Here is a 19,758-nt window from a genome sequence, read left to right on the forward strand (position 1 = left end):
ACAGGAATGGGCTGACATAAACAGGATGCGTTTCAATACTGACAAGTGCAGGGTGCTGCACTTAGGCAGTAGAAACCAGCAGCACACTTACAGAATGGGAAACTCCCTTCTTGAGAGCACGGAGGCAGAAAGGGATCTTGGAGTCATTGACTCCAAGATGAACGTGGGCCGACAATGCGAGGTTACGGTTGGCAGGGCTAACCGGACCTTGTTGTGCATCCACAGGTGCATCTCAAGTAGATCCAGGGAGGTGATCCTCCCCCTCTATGCAACCCTGGTCAGGGCACAGCTGGAGTACTGCGTCCAATTCTGTGCGCCCCATTTCAGGAGGGATGTGGACAACATTGAAAGGGTCCAAAGGAGGGCCACCCGCATGATCCGGGGACTACAGGGCAGACCCTACATTGAAAGACTGCAGGACCTAAACCTGTTCAGCCTTCACAAGAGATTAGACATCCGCAAGAACTACTTCACAGTTAGGGCGGCTAGGAGCTGGAACCAACTTCCTAGGGAAGTGGTGCTGGCTCCTACCCTGGGGATCTTTAAGAAGAGGCTTGATGATTACCTGGCTGGACTCAAATGAGTCCAGTCTTTCTCCCACCCAGGTGGGGGGTCGGACTTGAAGATCTACGAGGTCCCTTCCAACCCTACTTCTATGATTCTATGACTAGAGACTAGACTTCCTAACACCTCATGTAGTACATGACACTTAGCAGGCCTGTGGTATGGCACCTTTGGTGCTTACCACTTTAAGGGCACAAAACAGGCAGCCGCCAGGTGCCTGATGAGGGCAGCTATTTTAGATCCAGGGATATAAACTGAGTTGCAGTTTGCTGCAGGAGGAAGGAGGTAACATCAGGCTGAGAGGCTGCACTGGCCAGAGTCAGGAGGTAATGGCAGGGGCTTTGGGGAGGAGCTGATCCCTTGTCCTGGGTAAGACGTAAAACTGCACCCTGCTGGGGTGATCTGGTGAGGCTCCTAGTGGCATGGGAGCCCCCAGGAAATGCCAGACCAGTTACCTCCCCCGTGAAAGGCAGGTCAGGGCACCTATAACCCCAGCCCTACATCCCTGGTGGTGTTCTAACAAGCAGGGGGAGCCCAGGGCTCATTAAGGAGCCCTGAGGCAGAGCTCAGGCTGGAGGAGGGACCTGGGGCCGCACCCAGGCAGTAGGGTTAAGCCTGGGGGTGCAAGTCAGACTGTGTGTGAGAGGGGTGACAAGCAGAGTGACCCTATGTGAGAGGGGTGATGAGCAGAGCAGCCCCGTGAGTGTGGGTGAGTGAGGAGGCCCAGTGGCCCAGCAAGGGGCTAGGAGCAAAATAGGCCTACAGTTGTACAATCACTCAGTCAATGCTCAGGTGAGGGTTGCGGGAGACACCCATCATACTGCACCGGTGCTGACTGAGGAGAGGAGAGCTAAGCCTAAAGTTGGGTGAGGCCAGGCGGTGTGAGTGTGACCCCCTGAGAAAGGGCAGTATGAAAGAGGCTGGGTGAAAGCCAGTGGAGTAAATGGGACCCCAGTGAGAGAAGGATGGCAGGTGAGTTGCCCTCCGGGGCTGTAGAGAAGAGCTATAACTGTGTGCCCAGTTTGCTTTGGCCGTAGGCCAGAGAAGTAACACCAGAGGCAACATCTGCAAGGCATGGGACCCATGGATGGGAGGTCGGAGCGGGTATTAGGCCCTTGTCAGCAGGGTGAGTAATAGGTATCCTCCTGCCTTAGTAACATCTGTCATATTTTTCATCAAGGCATGGCGGGCAAGCAAAGTGGGCGGTTACCTCAAGAGCAGAGTGGCTGGCGAAGACCTAATGAGGAGGCCACCCTGATTCAAGTCCTATTGATCAGATCACTTAGGAGGCACATTGATATTTGGTCCCTGTTGCATTTGAAAGGAGAGCTAGAGGTGAAGGCTAAAGACAAGCCATTTTATCCCCCCACCTACCTGAGCCACCTTAAGCTTTTTATGGTTAATACGATTGAGCCCTTTTAATCTTACCATAAATGGTCTCCTAGTTCCAATCTGATTCCATCCTTTTACAAAATTAACATTACACTAGTAATGGAGTTCAGCCTTTAAAATGTATCTGTGAAATCTTTCTTTGATCAGAATTGAGCCCAAGAGATGCAGTGTAAAAGCAATTAACGTGGCTATGCTAATGTGTCTCTAATACTACCTCTGCATCTGCTTTCACGTTCTTCTGTTCACTGTCCTCTAGTATAAAATGTAAATATAATGCATCAATTTACATTTCTTTGTAGTTGGGGAAAGCCATCTTACTAGTAGCTCTTATTTTAAGAATCCACAAAGTGATGCATATAAACACCAAAGGGGATTTAGAGGCTCCTGTTAATATATTCATTAGTTTCCTAGCGATACCAAGCATCCAGAAGTCCTTCTGGTTACCCCCTTGCTGCACAATTTCCATCTCCGCTGCATAAATTTACACTTGCTGACAAAGTTAGTTTAAATAGATCCTTGCTAATAAAGTAAGTCTATTCTTAGATCTTCAGGGTAAGTCTTGTATTATTATTTTCCTTGTCTTGCTCATGGCAATCCTGATGACAGATGTGACCTGTTCTTGCCTTCAGTCTAAAATAGCATTCTAATTACTTTGGTGAATGCCTACATAATTCCATGCATTTTAAAGGGCTTTCCTTTTTATTAATAATTGGTTGCACCATTATTCTTTTAACAGCTATGTCTCTCTTGTGTTTCTGTTTTTCAGCAAATGCCAGATGTGAACGTGACCTGGGATGGGGAGGGCCCCAGGCAGCTGCAATCCATTGACATTTCTATTGCTGTGGCAACAGACCGAGGTCTTATTACACCAATCATAAGAGATGCTGCTGCCAAGGGAGTACAGGAAATTGCTGCCTCTGCAAAGGTAAGTCTTGAATATACAGGAGGCTTAGGAATGGCTGTATAGTTTCTTGCAGCCAAGAATATGGTATGATCTGGATGAAGATGAATGATCTTAAAAGCAGCTTCAAAATGGTTTTAAAGATGGTGCTGTATTTTGAGATTTGAAAATTACTAATGTAGTAAATTGCCACTCTTCATTTTCTCAACAGTTTTGTTTTTAAATAGAAGGATAATTTAGCCCATTTTATTTTTGAGTGATATCTCAGCTAAATGCTGTCTGTTAAACAGAAATTTACAGCCTTCAGCATTAAAATCACACTGATATATTTAGATAAACTTTTGTTAGCAATAGATTAAGTAATTTCAGATTTTTCAGTAATTGCACTCTTTTTTTCTAGAAAGTAGATGGGGATCCATTTGTTTTGTTCTGTTTTATATATTACAGCCCTGATTTGTGACTAACTATTGTGTGCTCAGCAGAAGTCAGAAAAGAAGCTTTACTCAAAGGTGGCTTTTAGCTAGCTTTGTGCCTCCCAGACCATAGGGCTACATTATGCCAAGCCAGGTGCAAATTAGAGCTACTCTGATTGTGACAGCTGTCACCAACAATGCCAGAAGGCTGCTGTGGAAGGCAGGAGTAGCTGAGGTACAGGAGTACCCCAGCTGATTCTCTTTCTCATTCGCTGCAGAAAATCAGTTGTGGCTTGGGAGCCACAATGACAGCTCTTTGCTACCTCAGAGACCCTTATGTAGGTGTAATCTTCCCCTTGTGGGGTAAGCAGATTGTTGGAGTGTAAAGCTACATGAATGCAGGCATGAATGTTCCTTCTGTATGTCATTTCACCCAGTTTCACTCTGCATGGAATTTTTTCTGCATACCAGTGTTGGAATAAGAAAGAAAGAAACATTTTTTTCCCACTTCACAGTAACAACGCTTATGAAAATAAAATATATAATCATCATTGAACGAGAATAGTTTATGTCATCTGTGATAGAAAAGTCAGGCAATTCAGTGACCTAGCAGCTAGCCAAGAAGTCAAGGATAGTAGAGAATACAATAAACTCTTCAAATTCCCTCACTGACCCCTTCTTCTGTGTTGGATTAATATAGTTGTTCAGTTACTCTTTCCAAGAGGCTGCTTGTTCTCAGATCTCCTTTTCTGTAATCACAATACATAAAAGTACATTGAACCATCAAGGCAGGTTAAGAATGTGAGAACTACAGTTACAAGAAGAGGTTAGAAAAGGGCTTAATTTCCTATCACTGACTGCAAGATGATACACTGTTGTGAAGTACTGCTCTGTTGGAAGGAGTTCCAAATCGGATTATTCTTAAACACTATGGGTGTTTATACATCCCTATTTAAAGCGCCTGGAGCATCTCATGTATCAGCATCCTGGCACTTAAAAATGGCAGTGCAAGCTTTCGTTAAAGCACTCCCACCGCCATTTTTATCGGGGGGTGCTAATGCACAAGATGTTGGAGTCTGGAGTGCGGTAATTGCCACTCTCCAGCAGACTTGATTTAATCAAGCCTGCTCCAACGTGCTGTAATTACAGCACATTGGAGCAGCCTTGCTGCCTGTGTATAGGTGTCCTGTGATCCTAAGATCAGTTAGACTATTCATCTACAGCTACTGCATACCTATACTTAGATCTAACATAGGAAAGGGTGCAGGATTTGAGTGTACCCATGGACATAATTTTGTTTCTTTAGCAACTTCAGTATGCACTGGAAAAATATTTTTATTTCACTTTTTTAATCTAAGAGGCTGTGATTAGAGAGAGTTCCCATATAGTATGGCAGATGCTTCACCTGATGGCTGAATTACATCTGTGTCCCCTATTGCCTTGTGCTAATTCTGACTTATTTCTAGGTCATGTGTACATGAAATTACCTTTATTTTGATCATGTGAGTAGTTTTGTTTCACCTATTTTATATAGTCTTACTATCCCTGTTGTGTAGACAAGGGTTCTTTCTATGGATGCCTTTCTCTGGTTTTGTAATTACTGTTAGATATTTTTTTAAAGTACATGTTCCTATATATTCTCTTTATAGGTTTTATATTTATTCTATGTTGTCAAGGTTTTCTAATGCCCTGGGTTAGCTCTGAGTCTTTTTTACTGAGACTTTGAGATATATCGCCAACAAGCTTTTGCAGGTCAGTGGCCATAATAGAGCAGTTTTTCTGCTTTATTGTATCCTTCTGTATTCTGTTCTGTTAAAAATCTTATGGATTGTTTAGCACATCAGTGGCTCTTTGGGATCCAGAACCCATTATATTTCCTAATTACTAGTCTAACTCAGCTACAATAATTGTACTCAATAGTTCACTGAAGCCTTTCAGAGTCTTGATGGAAAGATTCCTTATAAGCAGCTACAGGGTAGAAAATTGTTTGCCAAGACATCAGCATCACAGATGAGACGTAAATATTTGCCTTCGTTCACCATTTTCCAACCTCTGTTTATATCCCATTTCAGCTCATCTCAGAAGAAGGAAAGGTCCCTATAGTTTTTATTAGAAAGCACCCATTAGAACATATCTGGGTCAACAAATTTTGCTGATGTGTTGGGTCATCCTCTCTAGGAACCATGTTTAAATGAGTGTCTAGGTGTATTATTCAAAAGTTACATTGTGGATGGAGGCAGAACTGTTACAAGATAAACTTTTTCATCTTCTTTCATGAAACTGAGATTCTTTATAGTTGCAGTGTAAATTAATGTATTCTGACTCAAGTTGCAGTTGTGACTTTGTTTTGTATTACCATATGTAGGTGCCATTATTTTCAGTGGAAGTAAGGTCTTATATCATAGACATAAGATTCAGAGGCAGTTCAGATCATAAAGTCATTGTTTTACAGTTTCAAAGCATAGTATGAATATTCATCTGCAAAAAATGGGATAAGAACATGTGCTTTATAGGGAAGTTGTAATGTTACATCAGTACTGTTCATTAAGTGGTCTGATTTATCTCATAAACATGCTGTAGCAATTCAGTATATTAACATAGTTGAGCACAATAACAAAAGCACAAATAAGAATTATTTTCTATCTCCTGGGAGTGGATCCTACACTGGAGGTAGTTCTTGGATAACTGTTCTGGTGTCTCTCTAATTGGCCCTGTCATCCAAGCTCTAGCTACCTTGACTGTAATACAGGACAGAGGAAATAAACCGTCAAGGGGAGAAGAAAAGAGGAAAGTAGCAAACATATTTACTAATTTCTTATCTCCATAGAACAGAAGTTTTATTTAATGCGAACTTCCAATTCATAAAAGAAAAACACCTAGAAGTATCGCTAGGAAACATAATTTTGCTACAAATTTCATGTAGACAAACGAGGGTCAAGGAAAAAGTAGTTTGGTACAGCTTAAAGAGAGAATAGGAATACAACTTAAAATACTGCCCTTTGTAATTGCACTTGGTCAATTCTCCATCCCCACTTAGAACCAAACCAAACTTTTCTGCAGTAGGCATATCAGAACATTGCCATTGATTTGACTGAACCTTGCTTTACTTCTGAACAAATTATACATGTTTTCCTTTTTAACCTTTATGTTTTTCCAAACAAATTTCCAAAAAGCTAAATAAGTAGATCCCCTGGGTAAGATTATGATGCCCTTTTGTAGAATTTTACCTCATTCTTCAAGCAGTCCCTCTAAAATATAAGAACCTTTTTATCTGGTTTTCTGAGTATGTACCAAAACATCTGATTCTCACTGCCAATTAGAATAGGAGATTTTGATTTTTGCAATTTCCATCTGTTTGCTCTTCTGAACGGAAAAAAACAGATATTTTTCCACATGGGGAAAAGTGAAAATATGTAGTTTTGTTGTCACCATGGCATTGCTTCCAGTTTAGTATTTTGAAGTTCATTAATTCAGCATCTTATTCTCTCTGCCACATAGTTAAAATGTAATTAGACTAATCGTAAAAATGATCAAAGAAATGCCTCTCTCTTTGATAAACTGCTGTTCATAGTTGTCCATTGCTTATGGCCAGTATTCAGTCCATATGTCAAATTCTTATCTGAGCAATTTGAATTACTTTTTAATTGCAGATGTTTTTACAATATGAAGTATTTACTCAGATATAAGATGAGGTTCCCTCCACACCCTCTAGTCAGCATGGGGGAAAGCCTCTCGTCTTACATGCTCTGATGAGTTTTGGAAATAGTTTCTTTTGTCTGGAAAAAAGGCATAGTGCTGCTGTTGTTCCAGTGTGGGGTAACACATGCTACTTGACAGTTTAAAGAGAACAACCCCATTATCTTTCCTTTTATTAACTACCAACTTTGACTGCTATATTAATAGTCTGTGGCTTGACTTTTTATGACTTGTGATTTTTTATATAGAGTTTGCACAAAAATGACATGAAAAGCAAAATTAAGGTTGCAAAGTCAAATACATGGCAATTAGGAGATTCCTGAAGTAAGTTTTCATGCTCAGCCAAAATCTGCCCGTCCTGTTCACATGCATTGTGATACCATCTTTAATTGTAAACTCACATGGCAGGTTTTTCACAGAATCCTTGCTTCATTCAGAGCACAGCATGGGCTTGCTGTATACTGAAAAAAGCTTTTGTCCATAGGGCCACTTCTGTGTTTTTATAGGAGTTGGAAGGTTTGCAGGGGGTTACAGTAATTCAGTTGGTGAAAACAGTTGAATGCTTCACTGGAGAAATTGAGTTCTCGCTGCATGGTACAGAGTTTCAGTTTGATGCTGAGCAACTCATTTAAACCAAACTATTGATACATGATCAGTAATGAGTGACATGAGATTCCCTCATTGTCTGAGTGCCTGACTCTAGGAACTGATTTGCAGAAATGCTGGCTAGTCCATGGTTGGTGTAGATGAATAGATTTATGTTACATAAACTGAAAATAAGTCCCATAGTTTCAAACTAGGCACCCAAATCTTACATTTTTTAATCATGATCATTGTGTACCTTAGCGCTCAATTAAATGAGAATGTTTTCTTTTCTTATTTTACAGGGGTTTGGGAAGATGCATTTATGCCATAATGTGCATGGGTGCTCTGGTGGTGAGGGCCATAATCTTTTTGAGAAGATGTAATAATTACGCCTTCATACAGAATTTGAATAGTTCGCATGTCAGGTTTTACTCAACGTCTTCATCAGTGACCTGGAAGATGGCATTGAGCACACCCTCAGAAAGTTTACAGATGACACCAAACTGGGGGGAGTAGTAGATATACTGGAGGGTAGGGCTAGGATTCAGAGTGACCTAGACACACTGGAGGTTGGGCCAAAAGGAATCTCATGAGGTTCAACAAGGACAAATGCGGAGTCCTGCACTTAGGACGGAACAATCCCATGCACCAGTACAGGCTGGGGGCTGACTGGCTGGACAGCAGCTCTGCAGAAAATGACCTAGGGGTTAAAGTGGACAATAAGGTGAATATGAGCAAACAGTGCACCCTTGTTGCAAAGAAGGCTGATGACATACTGAGCTACATCAGTAAGAGTGTTGCCAGTTGGTCGAGGGAAGTGATTATTCTCCTCTATTCAGGACTGGTAAGCCACATCTGGAGTACTGTGTTCAAGTTTGTGCCCCCCCACTACAGAAAAGATGTGGACAAATTGGAGAGGGTCCAGCGCAAGGCAACAAAAATGGTGAGGGGGATGGGGGATACGGCTTATGAGGAAAGACTGAGGGAACTGGGCTTATTTAGTCTAGAGAAGAGAAGACTAAGGGGATTTAACAGTAGCCTTCAACTACATGAAGAGGGGTTCAAAAGAGGGTGGAGCTGGACTGTTCTCAGTGGTGGCAGATGACAGAACAAGGAGCAATGGTCTCAAGTTGCAACAAGGGAAGGTTGTTAGATTTTGGGAAAAACTTTCTCACTAGTAGATTAGTAAAGCACTGGAACAGGTTACCTAGAGAGGTTGTGGACTCTTCATCCTTGGAGGTTTTTAAGACCTGGCTAGACAAAGCCTTGGCTAGAATGATTTAGTTGGGGATGGTCCTGCTTTGAGCAGGAGGTTGGACTAGGTGACGTCTCGAGGTCCCTTCCAACCCTAATTTTCTATTTTTCTATGATTTTTGCAACCTCATTTAGTGTCTTTTCAGTATAGTTTTCTTTGCTTAATTTCTTTTTATTAAAAACAAACAACTCCCCTCCCTCCCCCAAACCTAGCGATTCTATCACATAGCACCATATCAACCCCCATCAGGGTCATGAACAAGTTTTGAACCTACAGAGGTGTTGTACAATCCTATGGTACTTGGAGCACCATAGTAATGTAGTAACTGATTGTGGTCTTTTCTGCATGGTACTAGATGGGTAAGGCAAACATTGTGTTGGTTCTACAGTTATTTTCTAAAAGCATTGAAATGCTGAAAGTTGAGAACCTTGTAGTTCCTTCAAGTTTAGTGAGTGGACAGAGGAGAGGATAATCTATAATAGACATGGACTCTTGCCTGTTTCTCTAAATTTGGCCATTCTGCTCTGTATTATCCACCCCATCATGCCTGACTGTGCATAGCCATTACTAGTTTCCAACTACCAGGCTTCTCATCCTAGAACAGTTTCCTTGCTGAGTGATATTTCTCTCTGTTAGTCACCCTCTGACACTTTGTTCTTGCGAACAGTTCCAGATTTTCCTTCTTTCTTGGGCTTGTCATCCATTCCAAAGTCTTCATCTGGCTCTGGCATCTTTTCTCTGACTCTTCAAGTTTTCTTGAATCCAGCTGCTTGTCAAGTGTCTCTCCTTTCCACTAGTCTCAGTCTCCTCCCACCCTGAAAGTTTCATCAGTTTCAGTGTTCTTCCAGCCAACTGGCTGATAGTCCCTGCCCTATTTCCTTCATCAGCTCTTAGTCTCAGCCATCTCTATCCTAGTTTTCAATCTCCTGACCTTAGCAGTCTTGCCTACCTACATTACTGTATTCCACTCCAATTCCTAGTAAAAATTTTCCCCATTCTAATTGTCTCTGTTTCACCAGACTGTTACAGTTTACTTCTCCTTCTATCCTTAGCTGCAGCTTTTTTGCCAGGATGAACTACTATAGCCTTCCCACCCCTCTAAATGTGAGGGATATTAATATCCCTCTTCTTATTTCTGGTGGTAGCCCTACCCTGATCCAGGGCAACTGAAAATAATAGTTACAGGGAAAATCATTTGAAGCCCTTTGCAGTATCGCATTCATTCATTTATTCATTCTGTTGGGACTATGCATGTGTACTCAGTCCATATGTAAGAGCTCTTTGGGGAAGACTCGTGCAGTTTGATCAATATGAATAGTTATGAGAGGATGGAGCATGTTCAGCAAGAACAAACTATTCAGATATTGTGATTTTTTAACAGCTAAAACAATCTTTCTTGTGTGCGTACAAACTGATTTGTTTTTTCAAAGGTTTTTAACTTGGACAAATGTGAATGCACATTTCTGGGCCTGGCCCAATCCCTTGCCGCATTTCGAGATCCTGCTCCAAAACTTTAAAAGCACTAGTAAAGAAAAGGAGAATGAACCAAAATTGATTAATCAGAAATTAGGGTGAATTAGTGGAGGAAAAATGAGGGAATTAGCTATTCTTGCCACCAGCCTCTTATAAGATACTTGATAAAGAGTTTGAGGTAATGCTTGAAACTGCTGCCTTCTGGGCTGTAAGAAACTGCTAGGCTTCTGTTTCCTTATCCTCAAAGAAATCAGGCCAAATGAGAGAGCCACCATTTCTTCTGGCCTCCATTTTTTATCCTCTTGATCAGCATCTGCGATGTCAGACTTGAGTTCATGCTTTCATCCTTTTTTTCCTGTCACTTCCCCCTCCTCTCTGCCACTCCCCCTCCCCCCCACATTTCTTCTCTGTCTCCCTTTGACTTCCATTTAATAAAAGGCTAACTTAGCTTGCCAAGCAATGCTGTCAACCTGCAAGACCATTTAAAGTAGTGTCTTAAACAGTGAAACTGTTATGAGTTTACCAAGTCCCCAATTGGATGCTAAAGCTATGTGCTATATCTGTCTTTCTCCACCAGTGAGATTGTACGGGTCAGCACCAGAGGTATAAACAACACTTTCTACTTTTGTTGCTGTGTTCTTTTTCCCTTTCTGTGGTTATGCATGTGTTTTTATTAGGACCCTTGCACATGCCGCATGCATATTGGAATTTGGGGAATTTTATCCTGAATCCTAACAACTGAGCATCCTGCCATGCCCAACGTTCAGTCTGGCATGGCAGTATGCACAGTTGTTGGGCTCTAGGATGAAATTCCTCAGATCCTATTGAGGATCTGCAAGAGCGTGCAGCAAGATGGCTGCACGCATCTAGGTATGAAGAAGTTGGAGAGCGGGGGGCTTCTGCGTTCCCAGCTCTCCCTGTAGCAGATATGTCTCAGTCTACATGGCATATGGGGACTTTTAAAGCCATGCTGGGTAGCCCAAATCAACCCACATGTGCATTTCAGATTAAAGTGTGGTACAAACCAACTACAAAAATGTTCCATATGAAATGTGGTTTGCCCTTTTATCATAATAAATTGGTTGAAAATGTGGCATGTTACACTTTATTATTATTGTAATTATTTACAATTGCCACAAATGTCAGCCAAGGCCCTTACTTCCTTGAACACAAAAGAAGGCTAAATTGTTTGTAAAAGGTCATTGCACATCTTCCCGGCAATCTCAACTAACACTTTTTTTTCTCCAGGACATTTTAATTTTATTTTTAATACTAGCTAAAATGTTTTCAAGTTTCATGAGACATGTTCCTTTACAAGCCAAAAGGAAAGGGAATAAAGCTATTGTAAAATATTAAGCAAGCCTTTAATTTTCACATTTCAAGTGCCTTCATGATTTTTTACTTCTTTTTTTAGTATCTTTAATTTTAAAAAAAATTAAGGAATTTTAAATGGCCATTGCTGCCATTGGACTATGCAGGCTGAGGTCTCTGGTCTTGGAACTCTGAACTGTATGTAACTGCTTAACATTGTGCAATGACAGCATTATAGTAATACCGTTTCCTTGCTAGGCCCCTTTAATTCCATTGAAAATAACACAACTATTCTAACCAAATCAGAGTTCCATTATGCAGGTTATGAAATAGCTTCTAATAAAATGAGGCAAGGATTTGGGTGGATTATTGCACCAGCTACGTTGCTACAACTCTATTCAAACATTTTGAATGAACTATTATTTTCTATTTTCATTTTCTTAGGCCTTAGCAAAGAAAGCAAGAGATGGAAAACTGTTACCTGAAGAATACCAGGGAGGATCTTTTAGGTAAAAGTTTTTATCACGATTTTAGTAGGTACAATATGGGCTTGGGACTGTCTTGCACTCAGATATTCTGTTGTGAGTGAACACATTATTTTGTAGAATCGGACAGTATACTTGTTAGAATGCATTATGTGATTATGAGAAAAGGTACAGGAATTCAAGAGTATGAGCTAGTCTGAGTTCTGTATCAGGAGAGAAACTTCTTTAACAAGGTTTCTGGACGTGTTTATCTGCCTCCATTTGACTTCCTGTTGCAGCTCTGACTCTGGTTGAGGCAGCCAGAGCAGAGAGCATGGAGCACCCTCCCCCAGGCCAGACCAGGGCCCCAGCCAGAGCCAGGGCTGGAAGGGAAAGGCATGTGACAGTGATGGCATGGGAGGGGGCAGGCTGTAAAGGGGGAGCAGGGAGGATGGAAGGCAACGTGGAGGGGATAGGTGCTAGGAGGGGCTGGCATCAGGGGACTCAGGCAGGTGGAGGGGGCAGGAGTGGGGGCAAGTGGCAGGGGAAATTAAGTGGGGGCAGGTGCTAGAAGGCCCAGGTGCTGAGGCAGAACAGGCAGGTGGGGGACAAGTGGCAGGGGTGTAGGGCCATGGGGGGACAGGCAACATGGGAGAGCAAGTGGTATGGGCAGGGGGGTGGGGCAAGGGGCAGGGGTTAGGCCACTTAACTCTCCCTCTGCCTGCTCTATTTACCACCTGCCCTCTTGCAGCCATTTCTCTGCTGCAGCCATGGGAGGGATGAATTTAAGATGACCCTCCAATAATTAGATTCTAGACATGGAAAATTATAACAAATGTAAATATACATTTTCCATGTCTAGCATCTAATTGTTGTGGGGTCGTCTTAAATTCAAAATTATTCTGAATTTGGGTAAATGCAGTATGTAAGTCCATATGTAGCAGAGGCTGTTTTCTTCTACATTACGTTTTGTAGTTATGAAAACCCAGTATCAAATGTTTGCTTTGTAAGGTAAATTGCAACCTTTTAAATAAGAAGTGTCCATCTCCTTGTATTGCAAAGACCTCACATGTGCTCTTGCCTAATTGAATCCTGTGTTGCAGAAAAAAGCTGGGACACTGTCTTAGCTCACATTGAACTATGAGCTGTGCATTTTAAAGCCTGTATCAGACTATTTACATTCTTTTTCTTTAAAATGAACACTACAAAAAGAGGAAATGAAATACAGAAAAATTAAATAAATGGCATGAGCTAAATGCCAACATTTAAATGCACTGGCACAGTTGCACAGTTAAAATCATAAATGCTCAGGCAATTTAGTAGTTAAGTTTCTATTAGCAGTATTAAACTGACTGCATCTCATTCAATTCTTTTTTTTTCCTGGTGAAATGTGCATCTCAATATATTACATTTTATGACTAATAGTACCATTAAACACAGTAGCTAACACTGCTATGGAAATCTTAATTTCTGACTACTTGCAATTTTTTTTTATTAACTGTGCAGAGTTTTAATGACATTGACACAAATCTGAATTTATAATGAACAGTTGGTGACTGTGTTTTAGGACACTAGCAATAAAGACACTCTAGCAATAAAGATCTTTCACAAAAGTAAAGTTGTTAATATGGGAAGCATAATTGGACTACAACTGCGTAGAGTACAGAATGATTTCTTTTACATGGCATTTTCAAGCTGAAGTATCTGTCAAAAGAAAATCTCTCTTAGATAATCATAATAAGTATTTCAGCAGAAAAAAAGATATAGTGGGAATCCAGCAGTGGAAGAATAGATGTCCTACTTAAAAGTAATGGCTTCAGTGGGAAGAAAAGAAAAAAACAATAGCATTCAGATTGTAAAAGAAGTATGGTAAACTTATGATCTGTCCTAGCATCTCCATATATATATTTTAAGTGAAGAGCTTGTATAATCATTTGTCTACCACCCCTTCCTCCTCAGAGGTGACCATACCCATAGGAAAAAGAGGGTATAGCTTATAGTTTACCTGGGCCTTGGTAATGATTAGTTGCTGTAATTACATAGTTTCATCATCAGTATCCTTTGTAACTGACAGCTGTTTCAGTTTATATTCGAGTGCAGACTGATATATGGGTGACCTAAGATTAGGAGAAAACAAAAGTGACTTGAACTGTTCCATCCCTGACCAGCACTCTGCACTCATCAGCTGCAGAGACAACTAAAGGAGAAATGTTCTTTTGCATTCAGGGAACAATAACTGGTTCCCTTCCTCCTTTACTGTGTCTCTCATCTTTGTTCCTTTTCCTATACTCAGAATACTGTACATTTTAGAAATGATATACTGTATTTCCTTGCCTACCGCGTGCCCCCAAATAAGATGCACAGCTGGTTTTTGAAAAAGGGAATGAAGAAAACAAGATCTTTCCTTAAAAATACCAATACTTAAAAATGTTCACAGGGAAAATGCAGGCAGCTGCAGTGGGGAGGGGAGCAAAAATCTGTGGCTGCTCTATTAACTCCCTTGCTGCAGGAGGCTGCAGGCGCTACTGGATGAGCCAAATTGCCTGGCCCCTCTGCTCAAGCTGTAGTCAGCAGCACCTACAGAGTCATGTGAGGATCCACTCAACCTGAGAAGAGAGGCCAGACAGTTTGGCTGCAGCAGGATTAGGCCCTCAATTGATTCCACAAGTGATGCTGGCTGCCCACCTGGCTTGAGAAGAGGGGCTGGGCAGTTTGACTCAAACAGCAGCATCAGTCGAAGGCCTAATCTTGCTGGAGATGTACCTAGCCCCTGTACTTGAGCTGGGTAGGCCCTCATCTGATTTGGCAGGGCCCACCCAGCATGAGAAGAGGGTTTAGGCAGTTCAGCTTCAGCAGGATCAAGCCCCTTGCTCCCTGGATATACTTGTTTAAGATACACATCCAAATTCCATAGGAAAAATGGTGTATGTTGGATTTGAGTAAATATGGTAGTGTAGGTCTGTTAGAACTCTGCTGTAATTCAGGGACTGAATTCAAAGAGGATGGTTTTGTATTGCATCTTTCCTGCAGCAGCTACCCTCTTGCCCATCAGATGGGAGCCACTTATAGGAGACAGCAGGTAGACAAGTCCAGAGGTTCAATTTAACTGGAGCTAGAGCCTCACTTGTGGAAGCTGCAGTCAGTATGTGCTGATTAGGCATTTTTATAGATGCCTTCAACAACACTTCCTGTTCAGCTAGTATCTCCCATTTTTTGCACGGTGTCAATCTCCCCAGAGCAATTTGAAGCTATTCTCACAAACTCCTTAGTAGTAAACTTTCCACAGACACCTGTATCTCAACTCTGCAGCAGTGCAAGGGTATCTTTATATAAATAAAAGAAGCATATACCTAAACCATTTAAAAAAAATCAATATATTTCATGATATGACAGGTTTAATTCTGCCCTTACCTAAGCAGCCCTGTCGACATTGGGATTCAAAGGGGTCAGAATTATGACAGAACTTCACCCAAGAACTTATGCAATGGATTACTTTTGTTTTTAGGGGGAATATAGATTTTGATACCCATATGCCACTTTTTTTTTTCCTTTAGCATTTCCAATCTGGGCATGTTTGGCATCAGTGGCTTCATTGCTGTCATAAACCCGCCTCAGGCCTGCATTTTAGCTGTGGGACGAGCACGGCCTGAACTCAAGATTGTTGAGGATGAAGAAGGGAATGAGAAACTTCAGCAGCATCAGCTCATGACAATGACACTGTCAAGTGATGGTCGGGTAGTAGATGATGAACTGGCTTCAAAGTTCCTGAAGACCTTGAAAGCAAACATGGAGAATCCAATGCGACTTGCCTTGTGTTAAAATGAATAATGAATCAGTTTCTGCATTGGCAAAATATGGAACAAAGTTACAAAAAAAAAAATTACAGTCCATTAGGAAATAAATAGTTAATGTGAGATGGACAAATAAAATATTTAATTTATTTGAATTAACTTGAAAGACTCTTCAAAACCATCTTTTTGACCATTTCCAGCTCTCAAGTTTTATACAAAAGCTGAAATACTTTAAAGAAATAATGTTAACATATTAAAGTTCTTTAAAAGTTTAATATCAACTGCACAAGATACTTAACTGTACAGGTTACTGTTTAGTCATAGAAAATAGTTTGGAACTGTTATAGGGAGGTTAGTGTGAGAATATTGTGTGAAATGTAAGGGGGAATGTGACAGTGCTTGTTTAAGGATTTGCTGTCCTTTCACAGTGAGAAAATAAAAAGCATCACTGAGTGAAATGTCCCTATAAATTCTAATCAGCATTAAGTTGGCCAAACTATCCATTTCAGCAGTATGTTTTAGCTTCTTAATATGCAAAGAAATCTATAGTTAAAAGCTGCTGTCAGAGTTGGATTGTGTCAACTTCAAGTTCTCAGAGATTTTGTTGAAGATCTTAACAAAATTCTGAGACAAAATAAGTTGCTTTGGTCTGTTGACATGGTGAAATAGAAGTTACTTTTGGTTTGGTGGAAAAGAAGTTACTTTTGGTTTGTTTTACATTACAGAATTTACACTTCTCCATTGTCCTCTGAGCTTTCCCTGATCGGGCTGGAAAGAAATGCTGCTGGGTAAAGACCAAATCACATGAAGAATATAAATATTGATATTCAAAATAAAATAATAAATAGTGACACCACAGCTAGATTTGAAAATATGCATACTTGTATATTAAATAAAAACATGTTTGAATTGTGCATGTGTATGTGTTCTACACCATTTTAAGATTTCTATTTGTCTCCTCCATCTCTTGTGAGGTACTAGCAAACATGCTGCTTACCAGAAATAAAATCCTGACCTCATTGAAGTCACTTGAAGCATTGTTGTTAACTTCAAAGTTGCCAGGATTTCAGTCCATATATTTTTATTAATTGAAAGCCTTGTCTGTAATAAATTGTGAAGACAATACTGCAATGATTTATTAAGTAAAAAGGAATTGTGGGATTCATTAAATAATTTAGAAGTTGCCCCATGTCAAAAAGCTTGCTTCAGTGTCACAGATTCTAATAATGCTTTTTCAACTGTTTCATGGCATATTAACTGCTGGGTAACTTAAAATCAAAATGTTTTGCAAACTGAGTATCTTGTTTAAAAATTGCTTTTATCTCTCTCACATGGAGGTACCAATCTCTTGGTAAAGCTGCTTTTTGACTGAAGGGAATAAATGTTTAATTACAAAACATATTTCATAATTAGATGAATATTAAGTTATGTTAGAAGATAAGGTCAATAGCCATATATTTGCATTAGCATAACGACAACTCGATGGCAGTGATTTTCAACCAGTTAGATTCAAAGCACCCCTCGGAAAATGCCTGGTCTTAGATTTGACTGGTTTTTTTATTACAAAAAAATAATATAGCATTTCTTCTGTTGCAAAGAGCTCAGAGACACCATAGTAGGTCAGAATATTTTTAACGGTATTGATTCCTAATTGAATTCTCTAGGTTTATCTTGTGAATCCTGTTTTACATGCCTAAGAGTCTAACATTGTGTGGCACCCCACAGTTCCTATGAAAGGATCTCAAGGCACCCCTGGGTGTCGCATCACCCTGATTGAGTATCACTGCTCTATAGTGTTAGTTTATTGTACATGGGACAACAAGTGGCATTACCAGCATTTCCAATGAAATAATTCTATTGAAGCAATCTCATGGCAGCATAAGCCATCAGTGTACTATTCAATTCCTGGATTACTTGGTTACCATTAGAGCCTCAGTATTTTGTTTTCTGTAGTTCACCACTTTCTCTTGTTCTTTTAAAATACACACTACTTAAGAATGCGTTTCCCACTGAGTTTTTTTAATAATTAAAAAGTGAGTATAAGATTAAAACTGAAGCCGTTATTAAGACCAGAACATTGACTTAAAATAGCTTATTTAATTAATGTGCCTGAGTAGTCTAACAGCAGAAATTCAGGAACCCTCTGAATAGTAGAGTGTAGTTATAATTGCTTAAGTATTGTTTATTATGCATTTCCATGTCAATTAGCTGATTTTCAGCTGATATTTTCAAAGTTACATGCCTAATGCCAGATTTTGATTTTTTTTTTAGACCCAAGCATAAATTTGTCTGTCTTTTTTCTTTTTCTTTTTTTTATAAGAAGGTGATGCTACTTGTGTGCTCAGAGTATGTGTACACATGCACTCTAGCCTTAGTTGTGATGTAATGGGATAAGTTCTAATTTCTGAATGTAGTCTGTCCAGCAAAACTCCCCATGTAACCTTAAGTTCTGATATGCTAGTCATTTTCTGGTGTAAAAGTATTCCTTAGAATTGTTGTGCACTCTCCAACAGTTTTATATGCTGCTGCACTGGTAGCCACAGCTCAGTGATGGGAAAAGTGATTCCTATATATAATTTTTATACAGTATCTGTAGTTTGCAAATTGCTTTGGGTGCCACTGGAAGGTGCTATTGTATATAAATACAGAATCATCAGAACGTGAATGTATTTATCCATGAGATTTTGGTGAACTGTGCTGCTCTTATAGCTTTGCAAATGCCATTTAAGTTCACGTAAGACCTAAATACTACTGCTTGGGCATGTCTACATGATACGTTTACTATGCAGTTGACTAACTGCTCGGTAAATGTCTTGGCGTCTGTATGTGTGCCCGTAATAGGGCACATGAAACTAATTTACTCCGCAGCAAGACAGTACTTGTATTTAAGTACTACTCAGCTATGGAGTTTTTTCATGCGCAGCAGCACATGTGTAGATCCTGATCTGGCTGCCTGGGGCATGAGGGTGCTCCAGTGTGGGTGCTGCCTGCTGGTTAGCCCTGTACTGGAGCACCCTCATGCCTCAGCCAGATGTCTCAGCACATTGAACCCAATTGAAGAAGCTCTGGGCTGGCAGGCTGGCCATCAGGGCCCTCTGCCAGCTGGGGCTGCTGCAACCCTGTTCAATGTGCTGCAGTCCAGGTGCACTTATAAACTGCATGCCTGGGAGCTTTCTGGGAGCAATAAATGGTGGAGCAATAAGCTGCACAGTTTACTACTGTGCATTAATGGCATGTGTAGATTGCACCCCTTCAGAGCATATTGAATGCTTATTTATGAGCATCTTAACATTAAGCCCTATGTTTAAAATATAGGAGGTGTGATACGTTTGCCAGTGAGCAACCGAAAATGTTTTGTAGTGTCAACCTAATATTACAGAATAACCACAGCATTCAACAGCACAAATTGCTTCAAGTGAAATGAGATGGCAGAACTGTTACTAGCCCAGATAAAAATAAACAGCAGATATTGCAGGCTGAAAAACATGGATTTAAAAAGAAAAGACCTTATGCGTAAGATGTTTCAGAAACCTTTAACAGTTAACAAACATAAACCAGATTTACTTTAAATAAAAAACCTCAAATATCAAATGTCTCATGCTTTGTTCTTTGTGCATTTTCTAATGTCAGTAACTTTTGGCATGTTTGAGCAAGAGGCTTATGAAGATGGGATCTAATTTCTTAGGAAGAGTCAGAAAGTTGGTAAAGATTTATAAAATATACACTGTCATTAACTGCTGGGAATAAACTTCTTTGAAACAGATATGCTTGAATATGTTGGTTTTTATACAACTGCCCCTTGAAAAGAGAAATTTTGAGAAAAGAATAAAAACAAAGGGTGCGTGTTTTGTTTGAAATGGAATCAGTGATTGACAGCATATATCCTTCATATATTAATTAATTTCTAATTACA

General features: G+C 40.3%; 1 protein-coding gene across 1 annotated transcript in view; it reads left to right on the forward strand.

The window, feature by feature from the left end:
- Positions 1-16,759, forward strand: part of PDHX (pyruvate dehydrogenase complex component X) — a 105,794-nt gene extending 89,035 nt beyond the window's left edge. The window contains exons 9-11 of the mRNA XM_019552003.1: positions 2,723-2,881; positions 12,035-12,099; positions 15,609-16,759. Of these exons, the coding sequence (XP_019407548.1) occupies positions 2,723-2,881; positions 12,035-12,099; positions 15,609-15,873 (489 nt within the window). The 3' untranslated portion in view covers positions 15,874-16,759. The remainder of the gene's footprint in view (positions 1-2,722; positions 2,882-12,034; positions 12,100-15,608) is intronic.
- The last annotated feature ends 2,999 nt before the right edge of the window (positions 16,760-19,758 follow it).

Source organism: Crocodylus porosus, unplaced genomic scaffold (assembly GCF_001723895.1).
Source record: "Crocodylus porosus isolate Cpor-Errol unplaced genomic scaffold, CroPor_comp1, whole genome shotgun sequence".
Taxonomy (NCBI): Eukaryota; Metazoa; Chordata; order Crocodylia; family Crocodylidae; genus Crocodylus; species Crocodylus porosus.